At 31.6% G+C, this 21,586-nt stretch overlaps 1 protein-coding gene across 2 annotated transcripts in view; it reads left to right on the top strand.

Moving 5' to 3' along the window:
• LOC124369144 (putative fatty acyl-CoA reductase CG8306) overlaps positions 1-21,586 on the top strand; it is a 41,429-nt gene that overhangs the window by 4,469 nt on the left and 15,374 nt on the right. Inside the window, exons 1-4 of one of the 2 annotated variants that reach the window (XM_046826923.1) lie at positions 749-885; positions 6,856-7,052; positions 9,522-9,773; positions 13,340-13,485. In XM_046826923.1, the coding sequence (XP_046682879.1) occupies positions 6,861-7,052; positions 9,522-9,773; positions 13,340-13,485 (590 nt within the window). In that variant the 5' untranslated portion in view covers positions 749-885; positions 6,856-6,860. Of the gene's footprint in view, positions 1-748; positions 886-6,855; positions 7,053-9,521; positions 9,774-13,339; positions 13,486-21,586 lie in introns of those variants that run through there. The other variant, XM_046826921.1, reaches the window with a different exon arrangement.

Below are 21,586 nucleotides of genomic sequence, written 5' to 3'. Positions count from 1 at the left end.
AAATAATTGATAGTTTGAGCATTACAGTTACACTGTTTTATCAACGTCAAGTTGAAATTCATCATGACTAATATGATACTTAATTTAAAAAATACAATGCTTAAATCATTCTTTGATAATTTTGTTAAATTTCTATATATTTTATTTGTAATCAGTGGCTTTTATTGTTTGATAGGTGTATGTTAGTATATATGTCAGGATAAAATTATATAAAGACGATAATAAAAAATTACAAACAATTGTGTGAAACTTTTTTTGTTATTTCAGTAATATGTCACACATTTTTACCTATTTCACAAGGCTATTTACTGTACACAATGTTCAAGGTCAAACTAATATCTTATAATAAAACTAATAGTAGTAGTACACTTAGTCAAAATGAATATATACAAATAAATGCATTCATACCTATACAGATGTAAAATAAAAACAAAAACTAGTTTTTTAGTTTAATTTTCTATTCTACTTTTAAAATTCATAGTAATTGTTGATTTTATAATTGCTTTCATTAAATTTGTTATGAACTGAAAGGAAGAAGATGGGCAAGTGCCGCTGTTGTTTAGTTTTGATTAAGATGGTACCTACAGGATGTCATTATAGTTTATTATGATTTAGTAAACCATTAGGTAAGTCATAATTATGGTTTCCCTATGATTGTGTGGCTTTACATTTGAAACTGGTTTTACTTCCTTGATCTCCAGGAGTAATTTCTGTGTCCTTGATGAGTAATGTTAGACAGCAAGTTCTGGTGGCTGTAGTAGGTGGTCATGTTCCTCTGAAATATTGTATTATTTTTATACTCTTATAATTTCATTTGCTATCAAATTGTATAGCTATTTAATAGGTGTATATAAATTCAGTAATTTGGTATATAAATAATAACACGTAAGTACATATAATTAACCAGTGCCATTATCATGTTGTTGTCTATAGTCATTGTCAAGTTTTTAACCAGATTAATAATAGTTGATAAGCTATAGCTGTTTTAAATACAAATTTTCTATTTTCACTTGTATCACTTTATTGCTCAGGTTTTATTGCTTTGCTAGCCACAATAAAATATTAAAGATTATAAATTTTTATACAGGTTAGTGTGGACAGTATGTTATGTATTTTGTAAATTTGATTATGTTAACCAGATCTTTGTTGAAATCTTTGTGTGAACCCCATCTATGAATTAAACACACCTGGAATTCTCTTGGAGAATGGTCCATATGTGGAAATATTTGCTGAATTTGAGTGTAATGATTTAAAATATGGTAAATTGTTATGAATTTAGGTATCTCTTAAACTATTTATAAAATTATTATTTAAGCCTTCAATGACTTTCTTCAACTGAATGTTGTTTGTTTTATGATGTACATTGTTATAATTACTCTTTAAAACATCCTGTTGTCTTCATGTAACCTTTCCCAGTTTATTCAAAAAAATTTAGCTTAGTGTGCATATTCTAATTAAAATTTTAAATTAAATGCTGTTGACATAATTTTATAAGCTTATTTTAAGGGTTTATCTACTGTAAAATTATTGATGAAGAAAGACAAGAACATATTTTAAATTAACTGAAACACATATCTGCTACGTCTTAAATTGTGATCATGATGATTTAAAATACTAATTGGGTTGTTGTATTTTTTTACATATAAAACAGTTTCATAAATGTATAGATCATATACAGTCAAAATTTGAAGTTGAGAAAAGTATGGTTTCACTGTATCTCTTTGTTTTAGGTTAAAAATTATTCTTAAAGCTTTTTTTTGTTGTAATACGATTCTGTCCAGATTTCTTTTAGTTGTGGCTCCGTATATGCCTATATTGTAAGACATATGGGAATTTACCATAGCAAAGTAGATGGCTTTCAATGTCTCAATGCTATACACCCTTGACATTTGGCGTAAAGCAAATAGACCAGAGGACTTTTTTTTACCACATAATCAACATGTTTCTCCCAACCTAAATTCCGATCTAATATTATTCCAAGAAACTTTGTATTGTCTACTTGATTCAATTTTGAATTTTCTAAATATATGTTAGGCTCAAATTGTAATCTTGATTGTTTGGTACTGAACGATACAAAATTTGATTTATTTGGGTTTAGCAAGAGATTTTTGGAACTCAGGAAATCTTTAACAGTTAGAAGGTTTAAAAAAGTTAAAAGCTCAATGTCTTCCTGTTTATTACTTGAAACCGTAATACTTGCATCGTCAGCATAAAGGCATATTGAGCCTCCACCTGGAACCGTCCCAGGGAGCCCCTTTAAATAACAGAGAAATAAAAGAGGGCCCAGGATAGAATCTTGAGGAACGCCATGTTTTACTATTTTAAGTTTTGAAAAATAGGTTCTAATGTAATTATATTGACTTCCAGCATAGTTTAAAATGTGTTGAATTTGAGTACACTGCTGTCTATTCTTCAAATATGACCTAAACCAATTATATTCCTTACCTTTTATATTCAAATCACTAAGGACACTAAGCAACCCATCATGTGACACACTGTCGAATGCTTTGGTAAGATCAAGAAAAATTTCAATAACTTTATCATTTCTGTCAATTGAGTCTATAATCGATTCAATAAATTTTACACTTGCTGTAGCTGTGGATCTACCTTGTCGAAAACCATGTTGCTCATTATCAAGTAACTGATTTAGTTCCAAATATTTTATAAGCTGATTATAAACTACTTTTTCAAAAGCCCTTTGAGAATACGGGTAACAATGATATAGGTCTGAAACTTGATGGGTCATTTGTGTCTCCTGTTTTATGAAGAGGTATTACCTTAGCAATTTTTAATTGACATGGGAAAATAACCAGAAATTAATGATGAATTAATAATGTGCTTGAGTGGCCTGGAGATGAGCGGGAACGATTGTTTTACCAAAGCCATTGGAATATCATCAATACCAGTTGAAAATTTATTTTTAAAAGTCATAACAATTTATTTTACTGCATCTTCATTAACATATTCAAAAGTTAATCTTCTTGAATTTTGTGTTTTAAAGGACAACTCACTAACAATTTTAGGTTGGATGTTCGGAGTTACTAAATTATCTACAGCATTTACAAAAAAATCATTAAAAATATTGCTGACAAGGTTTGGCTCTGATACACTTTTGCCCTCTACAACAATATGTATATTTTCCTTTGTTTTAATAGTGTTTTCAACTTCAGATTTCATAATTTGCCATGTAGATTTTGATTTATTTGTAGAATACATTATTTTACTATCCAAAAATTGTTTTTTTTTTCATTATTAATTTGTAATTTAACTTCCCTCTTTTTAACTGTTTAATTTTCTGTTTTAAAATCTCGGTTTTCAGCACTCTATACTCTTTTTCAAGTTTTACAATTTCATCATTTTTAATTTTAACATCATTTGAAATCCATTTAACATTGTTATTTTTTTATTGTTAGTAGTTTGGGAAAGCTAGTTTCAAAGGCATAAGCAAATTTACAATAAAAAACATTGTATTTAGTTTCAACAGTAGCTTGATAAACATCTAACCAATTTTCGTGTGCCAGAAATAAAAAAAAATTAAATCTGTGTTAGCCTTCGTAAATTTCCTACAGTAATTTTAGTTTTATTACCAAACTTATTTTCCAAACCATAAATTTCCAACAACTGTCCATCATGGTCTGACAAGTGTGTTATTATACCCGATATTTTTAACTTTTTAAATTTAATGTTAGTGATAAAGTTATCTATTGCAGTTTCAGATTCTGATGTAACTCGGGTAGGAAAATCTACTTTATACTCGAAGATCATATTCAAAATACAAAACTATAAAACATATATAAACCTGCTTCTTATAACTCAAAAGCTGACTTGACTCTGAGGCATACAAACAAGCTTTAAGGAACGTATTTTATAACGAAATATTGCCATCGTCAATTTAAACTGTAAAAAAACAATTGTTTAAACTCATTGTGTACATATTGTTTGGAATAAAAAGAAATCTGTATACACACATAGATATACTGTACATACAGGCCTACTTACATACACACATACATAAGTGTATTCATATACTACGTATTACATACATCTACACTCATAATGCTTGAATTTACATAAGGGAGCAGAAAAAAGTTATAAAAATTATTCTCTGATCCAAATTCTGTTTCTGTTTAACATCATACTAAATCAATTGAACCTTCAACGCTAAACATAACCAAATAATCAATTTTCAGACCTAAAAATTATACTGAACAGAATTGCTGCACTAATAAAATAGACATGCTTCAAAGAAATGTTTATGTCAATAATAATGAGTGAACTACTTTCACAAAATAATATTACTAACTTTGTTTTAAAATAGAACATGTATAATATTTATCACTAAATGATTTTTATGAAACAATAATATTCTTATCATTAATAAGGAAGCTAAAACATAAAATTCTCTTTAGATAAACGTTCTTTACAAATTAAAATATTGCGACAAATTTTTGTATTGCAATTATAGGAAACCAAAACTGTTAAAAAATATAATTAAAATAACACCTAATGTCAATAATTACTCTGAAAACATATTATTTAATAACTAAAAATATAACAATAATTATTAAATGTACATATTAATAACATTTAACTGACCTTTCATTAATCATGGACATAACGTAACATAGCTCAAATCTTACCCTTCAAGCAGTATTCTGTGTTGATCCAGGCCCAGTATCCTGTAGATTATGAGTTTAAGGCGATGTTTACTTATTGCTTATACTAACAGCACAGACTGAAGCTGATCCCTGTAGACTCATTGGATTTCTTTCTGACTGTTAGCTTTTCATATCAATAACCTCTCATTCTGATACCAAGCAATTTCATCAGTCCTTTTCGCACTGTATCTTTAGCAAAATAAAAAATTTCATGGTGAAACTTACCAAGGGAAGAAGACACAAACACTTTAGACTCAGACAAAAAACCCAGTTCTTAAGCAGAAAATCCGTGTTTAGTTTTTGTCAGGCACAAAATTCATCACTGTCTTGGCATCGTATTATCTAACTATAATACCTTGGGTTTCAAATGATACTTCTCTGACACACTATGTGCCACATCTATCACGTTAGGAGTAATCGTACATTATCATAAATGTTCTTTGACATAACTTCTGACATTCCATAAATAATACATAACTACAGATCTCTTACCTGTATATTGTTGAAGAGAATGAAGATCTTGTTCTACATCACACACTTTAGATTTCAAAGATCAATTAGATTTTACTTTTCAATTTATTTATGTCCTCAAAGCACCGGTCAATTTCGACTTAATGTGACTGAAAATACAGCTTTCAAGTTATCAATCTTTTCTTGAGTTGAGTTGCTCGAAATACCCATGTCCCTACTTTCAGCTCGGAATTCATACATTTCATTGAACATCCTCTATCTTCTCACTCAGCTGCACAATGCTGTCACCATCGTCCTTACTATTTTAACTCGTTTTAGGTTTATCTGGAGGGGCCATGGCACTGTTATCACTGTGGACACCTGTCACCATCGTCCTTACTATTTTAACTCGTTTTAGGTTTTTCTGGAGGGGCCATGGCACTGTTATCACTGTGGACACGGAACAGATTGATCGACCTTGAACAGGCCCAGACCGTTACGACAATCTGTATTAGCGAACTATAAACTGTCAAACATCAAGTACATGACTTGTTAGGCTCACCCTTAACTCTGTGGCCGCATTAAGCAAACTAATACTATATGTCAATTATAAACACTGTGCGGCACAAAAACCTTACATTTAGTCAATTAAAAGGGTTGAGCTCATACATGATCTAGCAGAAGGCCATTCCCACTCCTTTTCTAATCCAATACTGTCTGATTTTGCACAAGATGTTTATTTACTTTTTTAATTTAATGTTTATTTAGTAATTAAAATAAATTGATAATATTTTGAAATTTTTGTACTGTTATTTTATTTTACTATGTATTATGAAAAATATATCTTTTAGTTATTTTTTTATTAGTTGTTGGTTTTATATATCACTGTGCTTCCTTTAATGCCTTTCCTTGGTGCTAGATACCAGATCATTCCAGTCACAGTGACCTAAACTTTCCTCTCCTCTCCTCTGAGTGAGCGGCTCCCACCATCCCCATATATTTTGGGACAATTTTAAAATTTCATTTTATTCCTGGATTAAATGTTTAATACGAATTACATCACATGAATTTTTCAACCCAATTAAAAATGTATTGAACTTCATATGGCTATTCTCAATGCAGATTTTATGGTGAAGTGTCTCAGCCTCATTATTGTAAATTTATTCTCCAATAGCAAAATACTTGGTCTGTACAAAACACAGATAAAAAGAAACAACTTTTTATCCATCCACTATACACTTGTACAGATATTAAATAAAGATATTTGAGATAAAATGTACTGGCCTAACTGGAATATATTCATACAACCAGCGTAACATGATGCAATGTGCATATGTTTACATGATTTCCAAGATTTGGTACATGTCTCCTGACAGGACACATATTGTGATTCAGTAATTCTAATAATGCATTCACTGTATTATTTTTATATAGCACATATTACTTTATTTTAGATGGCAGTTTTGTATTTCTTCCGAAGTCCAAATTTTGGCCAGAAACGTAAAGTGTACGTCCCAAACTGTAAACTATATGAAATTTACTGTACAATAAATTCTGTATTACTTTTTCTTCTTTTTTCCACTAAAATGATGAAAGCTGTTACAATTGTAATAATATCTCTTTCGTTATTCTCTGTTTTATTCAGTCATTCTTCCTTAGTTTTAAATCATTCTTGGGAGAATTATGCTATACTTACTGATCAAGTTTTTGGCTAAATTAGCTTTGACATAATTTTATTTTTCAATAGATATAATGCTACCAGAAGTGGCTAGTTATCTTGCAAACCAGAAGGTGTTGGTCACCGGTGTCACAGGCTTTGTTGGCTTGGCCCTAGTGGAGAAATTGCTTCGCACCGTTCCTGACATTAATACTATCTATGTTCTTATTCGAGCCAAAAGAGGCAAGAGTATGGAAGATAGGCTCAATGAGATCAAAGAAAATGCTGTAAGTAGCTTTAATAGTTTTGTATACATAGTTGTTTAAGTATCTCACAAATGCCAAGTAAAGTTTAAATTTTCTGCTTTCTGATACAAAATTTGTCAATAATATAAAATATTGAATTTGCAGGGTATTTATGACAAGTTTATTTGTCAAATTATTAGTACAAATTTGTATTATTGGTATTTGTATCATAAAGATTTCTGTAAACACTCCAATGTGAAATTCAGGTCCAGAGACATTATCATTGATAGTTATCAGACTGTCCAAGCACTCAATTCCCTCGATTGAGATCAAAATTGTCATCATGAAAGTGAATGGGAACTCACTAAGAAGGTCTTCTTCAATGGTTAGGAAATTTATACTAACACATTTATTCATTATTCACACTCATTTAAGTCATACACACACTACCATTTCAATCATATATCCTCCATCTGTGTTTTCTTTAGCATCTCAAAGAATCAGATGTTGATTTATCAAACAAGAGGAATTTCATATTGGAAAGATGCTTTAAAGACTACACTTCGAAACCAGAAGAAAAAAAACAGTAGCAGTCGTGGGACTGCCGATAGAAGTGAAAACGGAACTATTAAGTTGAGAGTAATTAACAATACGTTATAGTAGCAGTACATCTGTAATTGTAAATGTGACGCGTTTTTAATTTTCCAATTTTAAAATCCACGAACAAATATTATCAAATAACTAGAAATCTATTTTACCACGCTAGTAAGATAAATCTTATACCGTAATAATACTCATTTCATGATGAAGAGGTTAAATATTAAAAACATAATTAAAATGAATAATGCTAAATTTTAAATACAAATATTCGTACAAATATTAAAAATGTTTAAAAATATATTCGTTGTTTTCATTATCCATTTATAAGTGAGTAAACACCGAGTGAACAACAGTGAGTTGAACACCGTTGTAAATAATACAGTTATTGCTACGGATAAAGTATATAATTGCAATAACAATTAAACCCACAATATTTTTAAAACTAATAAATTAGTTAAATTAACTTGGTTCTTTCGTAAAGGTATTTTTATTGCACAATAAACTAATTTATTGAGTTAATACGGTATCAGTGAGCCAATGCGCCAACTACAGTTCCGGCAGAAACGTTCACTCATCACTTCATACGCTACTACAGGCTAAACTAAACTTCCAATAAAAAAATGATAAATTTCAAAAAAAATATTCATCTATTTTCACACAACTTTCTCGCTGACAAATTTTGTCTGACCAAAAAATAAAAAAAATCCTCGCATACTACTTTTTTCTTGTCATTGTAAACGCTATGTAAAATGTAAACAATAATCAAAATTATTTCGAAATTTTTTCAATATTTAAAAATGTAACCAATAGATTGCCAATATTAAGAGCTTTAATTTGACGCATCTTACAGAATTGTACGACATTGGCTTCACTTTTAAATCGCGAGAGGAAGCCGTAAAGGTCACTGATTTCCGCAGTCTGTTTTCATACTCCGCCGGGACAGTTTTAACACAGCGAGACTGACTTTTTCATGCAGGTTAGTAGTCCGCGGCCAAGTGTACGGTTAAAAAACACAGCGAGACTGACTTTTTCATGCAGGTTAGTATCATTAGCATGTCGGTGACACGAACCGAGGATTTTACCCTCTACCAAAACGCTCAACCAACGCCTAAAGAAGTTTTCACTTCAAAAAAAATATTCTCATCTCACATACTATGTACAGCTCCTGATGGCAGTAATGGTAAGAGTCTGCTTTTACTAGCAGTGCAAAACCACAAAAAGGAAATTTCCCTATCAACAAACACATGCTTTAATATCAGTAATAATCATCAGTTAATATCATTGCACTAAAGCATAAAGTACATAGTATTATCAATTTTTTAAACAAATCACAATGTGTTCTACTCATAAAAAGGTCAAATTATGTTAATCAACTTAGGTTCTAAAACATTTCTTATACCATAAATCATTACTAAGGGCTTGGACCGTCTATGATGACCTTTGTGCAAGCACAAATCAAGTTCGATATCAAATGACAAATCTTAAGAACAGTGGTTATCCAAAAAAACATAATTTCTGAAACTTTTAGTAACATAGTGGATACTTTTAGGTTGAATGTTGAAAAAGTCTTGTAATTTAGTGTTCAGGTTTTAATCCAAAAAATAAATATTTGTCACAATAAGATTTTCTACATTATTTTTACACGCTTTTTAAATGTTAAATATTATTACAATTTATAATTGAATATTATTATACTAATCTAACACCAATGTGGATAGATTGGTCATATGACTAAGATCTTTAAAAAAATTCACTTCCCATTGAACTAAAAACACGACATTTGGACATATGTTAGTAAACACTCAGGTATGTTATATGGAATATTATTTTCATCACATATAGAATGCATAAATTTACAGATTGATGTAGTAATTGCTATATTTTGTGCTATATGATGTGTGTCTTGTACAGATTTTTGAAACACTTATCAACAAAGAAAAAGCATCGGCTCTGAGCAAGTTGGTGGCTGTGGAAGGCAACATAGATGCTGACCAGATAGGCCTGAGTGAACAGGACCTTCAGACAGTCATCAGTAATGTAAACTATGTATTCCATTGTGCGGCCACGCTTGACTTTGAGGCGAGTCTCAAGACCACCGTGGAAATCAATCTTCTAGGAACAAGGAGGATTGTTGAATTATGCAAGAAAATGCAAAATCTTAAGGTGATAATTTGTTTCTCTGCTTTAACGTCATTCTTATACTGAATTGTTCATACATAAGGAGCAATCAGCTATACTATGGTTGTTATACACTTTACTGCACCTCTTCTGACTGTGAAAAATCTGAGGTGATATGCAAGATTTTAAGAACTGAAATTACAGGTATTGAATGTTTAAATACATTTAGATGATAGTAAATTAATTTTGCAAACTTACATTCACTGAAGTATTATGATGTAATTAGATTTTGCCAGTAACAGTACACAATATCTAATATTTGGCGTTTTTCATGAAAGTGTCATACACTCAACAGTTTTAACATCCATTGTGTATACTCAAAAACTAATAATAAATTTTAAAATATTTCTACATTATATTTTGACATGAAGAGGTAAAGTAATTTATGTATCAATATAACATTTGTTATTACTTACAGAAACATTATATATTTCTATATAATAAACATAATATAGATGGTTAGTGTGTACTCAGTTTGAAACATCATTTGTCGCACACGATCTTGGAGAGCGGGCTTAAATAATTCCTGGAAAATATAGAAAAAAATAATTTTGAGACAATAACATTACAAACTTTAATTACATATTGTCTTAACGTAGTGCTATTATTTGTTTAATACGAAGAAATCATGAAAATGTTGTATAAATCTTTAAACACTGATACAAGTTTTAATCTGTTAGGTCACCAGTGTTGTTAAACTTACTATGAATAGTTAAATTGCATTTGAAGTTCTGGAAGTGTTTGCTAAGTTGTCTCTATAAAATATTTCACTACAGTTGCAGCATAATCATATGGTCATTAGTCACTTTTACTCTCACATTTGGTGTTAGTGGTTAGGGAGAAAGGATGTGGCCTGTTCTTTTGTGTCTGCTTTGGGTTTCCTCAGTGTTTCAGTTTTCTGCAGATTTAAAATGAAACCCATCCCACTAAATCAAATTATTTCAAGATAATAACACTTAAAGTAAAAATAACAAACAATAAGCTAAAGATTATGAAAGTTTCCAAATATATAAAACAGGACAGAATGACGGATACAACAGCCAGCGGATGAACATGAAAGATTTCAGAAATTCAACCCTATTTAAAATAGTGTAAACAATAGATGAAACTAGTAAATTTGGCAGCACCATGGGAATGTTTTATAAAAGAAATTTGCTCAATAACTTTTAAATCTGTAGGAGTTTTTTAAAAAATTATCAAATTATCATAGTTCTGAATGTTACATTTGTACAGCCGGTTTATATTTCCTCATAGATTTAACAATAGAACAAATTAATAACTGGTGTTACAGATGTTAAGAGAAATAGACCTATGGTTCTGCTGAGAATATAAAATGGCTGAAAGTCTGTGAACAGTTTAATAATTGAAAATTGTTAATTGTACTATTTCTAATTCAGATACCATACTAAAATATAAGGCATTAATTATAATTACATTATCAAGTACTTTTCTTGATAAAAAAGAATTGTACTATTATGTGGGTGTTACAGGAGATGTTACAAGTGTTACATAGTTTAACTGGTTTTCGTAAACTGAGACCATTTGCTTTAAACCAATTATTCATTTGTAAGAAATCCTGAGAAATAAGCCTCTTCAATGTGATTTTGTCATGATTAGAAAATGAGAGCAGTAGTATCATCGAATAGAGCCCTGGGGAAACTAATTGTTTCATATTTCTTAGAAGAAATCCTGTTCTCAAGAGTTACATTTTGTCTGCGGTCAGTGAGATATGATTCTAGCTATCCCAATACACCATCGCAGACACCGTAAAAATGCAATTTTTTAAACAATATTCTATGTTGGCTAATAATTGTTACTTTAATTCATGAATTTCCATCTCGAGTAAGTCATCACTATCTCTGCAGTAAAATTCCCAGGTTTTTTTCCTTTCTGAGGAAAAAGTAGAGTTTGTTCCCGTGCTTAGTCCTAAAAAGACCTTTGCGCCTCCCTTACTTTAATTTTGTGTCCTCAAAGTCCGAGGCTTTTGCAAAAACCAATCAGATTTGAGGAATCCTGTTCTCTGATATCCTTGGGAAATTCCCAGGTTGTTTTTATCTGTAATAATAAGGTACTAGTTCCTCGTGGTAACGTTTTTGTCTCATAATTATATGTTAAGGTCTCTTGAGTCACTGCCAATTCTGTAACAATACAGTTTTTGTGGCTTTTTGAAGCAAATTTGTAACCTTATTCACTGCTTTAGTATTTGTCTGGGTACTTTCTTAAGTCCCAATCGAAGATTCAGTTTATAAACTGGTTAACAAGTAAGTTTTTTCTTTTATATGCTTAAAAAATAAGTACTTGTTTTCTTTAGGATTTCACCTTTCAAATCTGTATTTATAGCGATTATTTGTGTAAGCTATGTAGTCTTTTTCCTTGATATCTGTACCGTTTCCTCTTTAGGTTGGCCTCTTTTCTCTGTTATTCTCTTCATATTTTCTTTGTGCTTCTTCATTTTGTCTTTAAATTGGGCTATTATCCAGAAAAAGAAACCAAGGATATATTCTTATTTTATTTTAAAAGCAATTTAAAGCAGCCCTGGGCTTGTTTAACTTCACCTAAACTAAAACCTAAAACATATGCACACAATTCAGATGTTACTGAATACATAACAATCAAAACTTTTTTTCGTAAGTTTGTAATTAAATTATTTTAAGTTTATCCAAACATACACATAAGGATTGCTTGACTGATTTAAAAAAGAGAAAAGAAATGCTTTACAATCTAAAAATAATAGATCAGTAATAAGATTATAAACAATTTAGGGCATGAAAACCATTACAAATGTTGAAAGTAGTAATAAATCAAAACAGCAAAAACTAAGCTGATAGATTAATTAAATTAGTTACAAATACATTTTACTTGACAGAATAATGATACCTTTAAGAATACTCTGAAAGTCATGGTGTGGGTGTTACTAATCAAACATGTAACACTAAATTAAGAATAAAAGACATTATAAACCTCTAATCCCATTACAATGATGCTAAATGGGATGTTTACATCTATTATTAACTTTTGCCAATGGTTATACAAAATTTTGTTAGCTCACAACAATAAATTTTATATATTTTTAGTTAAGGTTGTTACGAGCTGCAAATATTTAGCGAAAATGTAATGATGAAAACAAATTCAAACTTACCATCATATGCTTATGCCGAGTCTGTGAGAGCCATCCATTCTATTTCTCTTCAGACCTACACAGTGATTAATTGTTTATAAACTAGCCAAAATATTTGTTGAAAATAGGGAAGAATCTCATACTTCATTGCCACAGAATGATTCTTTAAAGACATTAATGTGTAATAAAAACTTTCTGATAAAATTTTGTTAACTTAACAAAGAACTTTACTTATAGATGTTCGTCTATGAAATTAATGTTATCAAATAAATATTTAAAAAATTATATGCTAATACTCATTTTGAATGGCCCCTTATTATTTTATTTTGAATGTTACAGTTCATGTTTAAATCTTCATACTGCAATAAATTAAATGTTACAATTATAAGAAATAATAGAAAAATGTAGTTAATAAAATATTATGTTTTTGTAGACGCTGGTACACGTTTCAAGTGCTTATACCAATGCTAACAGACAAAGTGCTGATGAGATTATATATCCTCCTCCTGAGGATGTTAACAAAGTGGTGGAACTAGTACGCACTCTCTCTGGTACCCAACTGGAAGAGGTCACACCCTCGTAAGTACAATATACCCTCACTATTATCCACCTGGAATCTCCAGGAGGGTCACTTCTGGCTGATTTATACCTTCCAATTGGACCTACACTGGGTATAGCAAAACCAATGTGTTCCCAACAACTCTCCCAAGTGTTAAGGACAATTGCTGCTAGCCTAGACACAAGGGCAAGCTACCCCTACCTGCTTTGACTTGAGAGGCTGGTACAGAGCTGGCCTCCCCTTCTTCCAAGTTGTAATGACAGATATAGTGTCCACTATCTCTCCTCATGCATCTCAACATGAGGTGACCTCTACCTCCATCCTTACTAATCCTGAATATCCTGTCACTCTGGAAGCAAGTGCAAAGTCTGTTTTGGACTAAGAGCAATGAGTAGTTTTTCAGCTTCTAATTTGAAGAAAACAATAATAAACCTGAAAGGAGTCATGCATGCCCTTGTATGTATAATGTATGGTTTGTGCCCTTTTTAGTACCACTGTGAAGTCACATTCTTCTAATAACAATGCGTGGTTTGTATCTTCTCTGATATCAAACTTAATATTTCATACTTAATTAAGTGAAAGTTTCGGAAAGTTAACGTTTTTGTGATACTTAAGTAAAGTTTTGTTCACTAATTTCTAAGTTTCTATCATTCATCACATGGCACCAAAATTTATGCTCTTTGTACCAAATTTTAACACTTGCTTGTAAAAAATAGAAAAATAACCCATATGGTATTCAGCCCTATTGCGTTCGTTCTGTGGCTCCGGCAGTAAATCTGGTTATTTTTTAACCACACCTTGTACAACTAGAATAAAAATGATGTGATATTTTATACAAACTTTCACTATTGGAAAATAAATAAAAACTATTTCTAAGTTAAACATAAGATTGGTATGTACTCCAAATTCATATTGGCAGTGCTCAATAGTTTGGAGAATATAAATGTTGAAAAATCTCTTGGTTTTTCGTGGTATTAACAGTCTACATGATATTGATGTAGACTAAATCTTTTGTAACAATTACCTGTAGATTCCTTTTGGAGAAGTGTCAATAATTTTAAAATCCCTAAGACATCTAGTCAAAGCTAACATCATTTTATGTTGATCTCCATGGTTGGTCGTAAATTGTTTTAAACACTTTACTAAACATTAAGGACCAAGAGTTAACAAATTTAATATATTATCAGTCTGAAATATTTTTCATTTAATATAAAAAGTAGAGGAAACCTCTCAATTTTTTTTTCCTCTTAGGACAAGAAGCTTATAAATTGTGCTTAGTCCTATAAGAACCTTAGCGCTGCTTCCGGAGTGACAGGATATTCAGGATGGGTAAGGTTAGGGGGTAGGGGCCACCTAATATCGAGACCCATGAGGAAGAATTAGGACTGATCTACATTATTTTGGCTATTTTTAAACCTAATATCTCACTGACGCACTCCATCATTAGTAATCACATCGTTCCCATAAATTTCACAGAGTTGGCGATAAATCTCAATTGGTTTATTGTGCTTAGCCAAAAAACCTATATTACCTGCTGCACTTCAAAACTCACAGGATTTTCAATTGTATCACACATTTTAAACTACTGTTGTAAAACAACAAGGAGTGCAGTAACCGCTCACTAGGACAGCTGGATACCCACTGAACGGAGGAACGCCCTGACATAAAAATGGCGCGATAGTCCTGCCCCTAGCCACTATAGTAATCTACTTTCTGGATGGTCTCATAGCACGAAAATCTGCGTCTCCAAATTCTACAGCAAATTGCTGAGTTTTTGCTTGCAGAATGGGTCTCCAATTGAGAAATTTTTGTCTTTTGTCCTGAATTTCAGCTGGGATTCTATTATATATTTTCCCAAACATGAATCTTGGGCCACTTCTTGCTAGGCTGGATGTTACTTGGCTGACATAAACGTTTTTTCTTTTGTCTTGTAGCATCTCTTAACTTGGTAGCTATAAATAAGGCTCCTACAAGAAATGATTCGTGTCTCGATAAAACATCCTCGTAAATTTTTCAAGGGATTGTTATGAATTAAAAGTTTTGAATGACTGCATTTCCGATCATAATCCTCTTCTATTAAATCTAAAAACTTGATAGATCATGTAGACCAAATGAGACAGTCACATCCTCAAAAAAATTGTATGCGTAAGCAAAATGAGACACAAATTAAATTGTTTGCAGAAAGTTTGGAGAGTGAAAGGTGGGAAATAATTGATACCTATAAAAGAAAAGAGATTGACATTGAAACTTTATTTAACAGTTTTCTAAAAACATATAACAATATTTGGTATCTATCATCTCCATTAGTTAAAATTGGTGTTAAAAGCAAGCAGACAAAGAAACTTTTGTGGTACAATGAAGATTTAAAAAGAGGTAGAGAAATAATGCTAGGTTATTTTGATGTTTTTAAGAATCTTAGAAAAACTGGGTCTCAGCATATGGAAGCCGCATTATAACCTTTATAAATTCTTCAAAAAAGAGTATAGAAAAAAGCTCAACCTAGCAAAAAGGGCTTGTTTTTTGAAAATCATATAGAGGGGAGCTAGTAATAAATGTAAGGCTGCCTGGGAGGTAATTTCCTCAGAAACACAAAACAACACAGGTGTGACACCAACAACACCTTGATCCACACCTAAACTAACCAGTATTTCATACAGTCGGTGGCAGACATTCAAACTAACATTGATAACACTGACATATTGGCAAACCAACCTACTGGCTAACACTTTAACTAACTGTGTACCTCAATTTACTTGGTCATTAATCACCCCAACTGATGTAACTAAGGTAGTGCTAAATTGTCAAACTCTAAAACTTCCGACTTTTATGGTATATCTAGTTATATTGTCAAGAACACAATAAAACACATCAGTTCACCATTAGCTTTCATCTTCAATCAATGCATGGATATTTTCCTGATCTTCTAAAAATTTCCAAGGTATTGCCAGTCTACAAAAAAAGGGGGACAGATCTCTGCCCCAAAGCTATCGCCCAATTTCTATAGTCCCCATCTTATCAAAAGTTTTTGAATCTATAATGTATCATCAACTTAATCAACATTTTGAGTCCAATAATATAATCAGTAATAACCAACATGGCTTTCGTACCAATAAATCTACAACTTCTGCCGTTACAGAAATAGTCGTTAAAGCACTTCATGCTTTTGAACAAAAGGATGTCAGTTGCTTTGACAACTCATTGATTTAAGTAAGGCGTTCGATTGCGTGAATCATGGCAACCTCCTCGACAAACTTAAGATCTATGGTATATCAGAAAATTCCATTAATATATTGCAGTCATATCTATCGAATAGAGTACAATATGTTTCTGTTCAAGCTCAGCAGTCTACCACTCTTTCTGTGGCCACAGGTGTACCACAGGGTTCAGTTTTAGGACCATTCTTATTCATCATTTTTATAACTGATCTGCCCTCTAATGTGTTGTCTAACATTGTTATTTATGCTGATGACACCACTCTTTTTTCATCTAATAAGCATGTTGAAGACTCTGAAAGAAAACATGGATGCATCTCACAGCTTGGCTTTGAATTGGTTCACTTCTAATAGACTGATATGTAATCAGGAGAAAACGCAAAATCTGCTTCTCAGCTTATCTGAAACTTATGAAGATCAATCTGTAAAATTGTTGGGTTTTCATCTTGACAGCAAGCTTAATTGGAAATCACACATTGACCATGTATGTAGAAAAAATATCTAGAGTCTTGTATCTAATGTGGAAACTGAGGGATTTTGTTAGCTGTGAATATTTGAGAGTGGCATATTTTGCCTTTTTTCAATCACACATTTCCTATGGCATTGTTTTGTGGGGTCACTCCAATGCTGTGAATGATATTCTTCTCATTCAAAAAAAAGTAGTTAGAACCATCAGTGGAAGCAGCTCTCTAGAACATTGCAAACCACTTTTTATCAATCTCAAATTCATGACAGTTATTAACCTTTACATTTTTCATATACTAGTCTATACAAAAAATTACAAATTACAGATTTCAATACCAGACAAGATTTTCATCAACACAATACCAGGGGTAAAAACCAAATTAGATCTCCCTCAGCACAGGCTAGTCAAAACCGGCAAACTCTTTTAAATTCAATTGCATAACTTTTTATAATAAGCTGCCTGGCATCTGCTACAATGACTCCTTTCAATATTTTTAAACTAAAGATAAGTAAACTGGCTCATATGCAATCCATTCTACTCTTTAAAAGAATTTTTAGATTCTGACATAAATATCATTTTTTGATTAGTTTGATTTTGTAGATTTCTGATTTTTCTATACTGTATTAGCTATAACGTAATTAAACAAACCATGTGCACACTCTTCATAGATTATATTAAACCTGTTACTTGGTCATAAAATTAGTATAATTATAGTACAATATTGTAATAACTAATTTTGTTGTTGTAAATATCAGTGCTGTATATTTTGACGATGCCTATTTCATATTGTTGTGACCAATGGCTAATAAACTTCTTGATTCTTGATTCTTGATTCTTGATTGATGTACTTGGTCATTTTTTATAAATATTTCAGGCTTCCTCCTTACCATTATTGCGGATTCAAGAATATAGATGGCTGGCAATGTTAGCACCTTTAACTGTACAAAGAGTGCCCTACAGTGAGCTAGAAAGGGTACTTTGCAGATAGTTCTTATGATGCGTTTCTGGATCAAAAAAATTCGTTGCGCCATTGAACTGTTTCCCCAAAAGATAATTCCATAGCTGATGATACTCTGAAAGCATCCAAAGTACACCTTCAAAAGCACATCCTCGTCCATAATTGACTGGAGCCTTCGCACCATGTAACATACTGCAGTAAGCCTCGCTGATATGGATTCTATGTGTTGTTGCCACCTTAGGTCACTGCTTATGGTTAAGCCAAAATATTTCACGCTTTCATCTACTGCTATGCTCGCTCCCTCAAGCCGTAGTAAAGGGGCACTATCTGGTTTTTTCCTGTTGTAAAACATTAGAGCCTTAGTTTTGCCTTTATTTAGCAGTAGCTTATTTTCCTGACACCATTTGCTCATTTCATTAAGACCTTCCTGTGCTCTGCATCTTAGTAAATCCTTGTTCAGGTCTTCAAAACAGTGACAAACATCATCAGCAAATAGGCAGACCTTACCTTCTGTTATTGATTGTGGTAAATCATTCACATATAGCAGAAACAGTACGGGTCCCAAATTTGAACCTTGAGGAACACCTGTGTTAATAGGGGGAGAGACCTCTGAACGGTAGTGTCGAGTTAGACCATCTGCTCCTGAATATCGTACAGTTACCACCATTTTTCTGTCCTTCAAGTAGCTATGGATCCACTTCAATGGCCTGCCTCTTATCCCGATAGCTAACAGTTTCTTGAGAAGTACATCATGTGATAGTAGATCAAAAGCCTTTGTCATATCATAAAATATACACAACTGTTCACCCACTAAATCAAGATTCTCATATAAATTAATTAACAAATCCAATATTGCATCTGTTGTGGACCTACATTTCCTGAAACCATACTGGTGGTTATTCAAAATTTGATTTTTCTCCAAGTAAGGGATTAATCTTTTCAGAAAGATGATCTCAATTATTTTAGAGAACACACTTTGCACAGCTACTGGCCTATATTGCTTAACTTGATCTCTTTCATTGCACTTGTGCATAGGCACAACCTTGGAGGTTTTAATTTCATTTGGGAAGTATCCATCCTCAAAAGACTTATTAATGATAATAGTGAGTGGCTTTGCAATAATATCTTTACATACTTTTAATATGCTACATGGAATTTCATCCACACCAGCACCACTCTTCGAACTAACTTTAAGTATAGTTTCCTTAACTTCTTCCTCATCTGTAGGCCACAAGATAAATTCATCAGATGAGTCATGTTGGTGGTCTGAATTTTGATTCACATCAGCTTGCACCGTTGGTCCGGTTAGTTTTAAAATTTCACTTACAAAATAATTGTTAAAAACATTTGCTACATTGCTTGGGTGAGAAATGAGCTCGTCCTTATCCTTTAAATAAATATTAAAACTATTTACATTTTCATCACATGTTAAGTGTTTAACGATGTCCCAAGACTCTTTGCAAATATTTTTTGCATTGCTTATCTTCGACCTGTAAAATTGTTTTTTAACTTGACATAGTAAGTTGGCATGTTGGCTTTTAGCTCTTGCGTATTGTAACTTAACAATGTGACTAGGATTATCCCTAGTGTGCCAATACTGATCCTTTAGATTTGTCTGGGATATAATAACTTCTTCATCGACCCAGTTAACATGTGACTCGTCCTTAATACTAAAAATCATCTTAGGAAAACAAATATCAAATATGTACAAGAAAGTTGAATAAAACTCATCAAACAATTTATCTACGTTTTGTTGTAGATCAATATGGTCTAGGTTTACCAGCCAATTCTGGGTCGTCAGTAAATATTCAAACAGTGCCAAGTTTGATTTATTTATTTTCCTTTTTTCGATTCTCCTCTTTATAATATTATTTGTACCTATGTTCATTTTGAAGGATAAAAAACTATGATCTGATAACAACGGTGGTAAAGTTACAGTATAATATGAGTTTGATTGTAAATCAGTTATGAAATAATCTAGTTGACTGTTAGTCTTCTCCGTAACTCTTGTAGATGTTCTAAGTGTTACATGAAGGTTGTATGACTCTAAGACATCGTAAAAAACATTCTTTGGCCCAAGTTTCTTTTAAATTGTCAATGTTAAAGTCACCACATAATACCAGCGGCAGATCACAAAAAGTATTTTTTATCATGCTTAGAGAATCTTCCAAAAGTTCAATAAATTCACAAAAAGTTATCTCTACTAGGAGGTCTATATAAAACTATTAAAATAAATTCGAATCTAGGCCTATTACCATTACAAGATATGAGGAGGCCACAACATTCAAACACGTTTTCCACTGCTAAAGTCTGCAACTTATTTAAGGGGCTGACTTTAAGCTTGTTTAGGGTACCTATTTGAGCATATATTGCAACACCGCCACCAATAATATTCTCTCTATATTTCTCAGCTATTTTACAACAATTGTTTATCTTAAAATATTTATTTTTATCCTTATTTAACCATGTTTCCGCTAAGCAAATAAAATCTGGTCCTTCGTTATCCAAGAATGATTCCAGTGCTTCAACCTTATTAAAAACTGACCTAATATTGATAAATACTATTTTAAGGTCATTCGTCTTAGCTTGGTAAAATTGGATTTGTCCTACCTTTGTGGTGGTGTTTCTCTCCTCTTGAACAAAAAACATTTTAACGTTACATTTTTGGGCCAGAGTGAAATGTCTGTGACTTTATCCTTCATTTTTTTTTTTTATTTTTTTATTTAATATCTTTATTTATATTTTGCACATGAGTACAATAAATAGCGTCACTAAAAATAAGTTACTATAATAGTTATGAGTAAAATCATAATATTGTATAAAATTCTTCAAATGAATAAAATGCCTTTTGAATTAAATACTTTTTTAACATTGATTTGAACTTCTTTATGTCTCGAACACTTGATATTATTTTTGGAATTGATTTTAAAAATTTTATTCCAGCATAAGAAGTTTTTTTTTTATAATACTCCAAATTATGCTTAGGTAATACTAATTCCTTCTTATTTCTAGTGTTATATGTATGATTTTCACAGTGACTCTTGAAACTGGACTGATGAGTCTTAACATACATCACACATTCTAAAATGTAAAGGCTATGCACTGTTAAAATATTTAGTTCAGTGAAATGATTTTTAACTGATTCTTCCTTATCAATTTTTAACATTATTCGCAGCGCTTTTTTTTGCAAGATTTTTGTAAGAATTTTATTAAAATTTTGATTTGTGGTTCCTCCATACACACCTATTCCATATGCAATATGGGATTGAATGTGGGCATGAAAGACCATCTTTAAAGCTGATAAGCTGCATAAGTAAGACAGTCTTTTAATAGCATATATTCCAGAATTGATACGATTTATCACCTGTTCAATATGCAAATCCCAGCTAAGGTTGTTGTCTATGATTAGTCCTAGAAATTTTGTATTGCGAACTTGACCCAAACAGGAATCATTTAATAAGATATTGGGACTTGAGTGTTTTCTA

The sequence above is a fragment of the Homalodisca vitripennis genome, chromosome X (assembly GCF_021130785.1).
Source record: "Homalodisca vitripennis isolate AUS2020 chromosome X, UT_GWSS_2.1, whole genome shotgun sequence".
Classification (NCBI taxonomy): domain Eukaryota; kingdom Metazoa; phylum Arthropoda; class Insecta; order Hemiptera; family Cicadellidae; genus Homalodisca; species Homalodisca vitripennis.
Note: the sequence above shows the minus strand (reverse complement) of the source record. Positions and strands in the feature narration are given on the sequence as shown.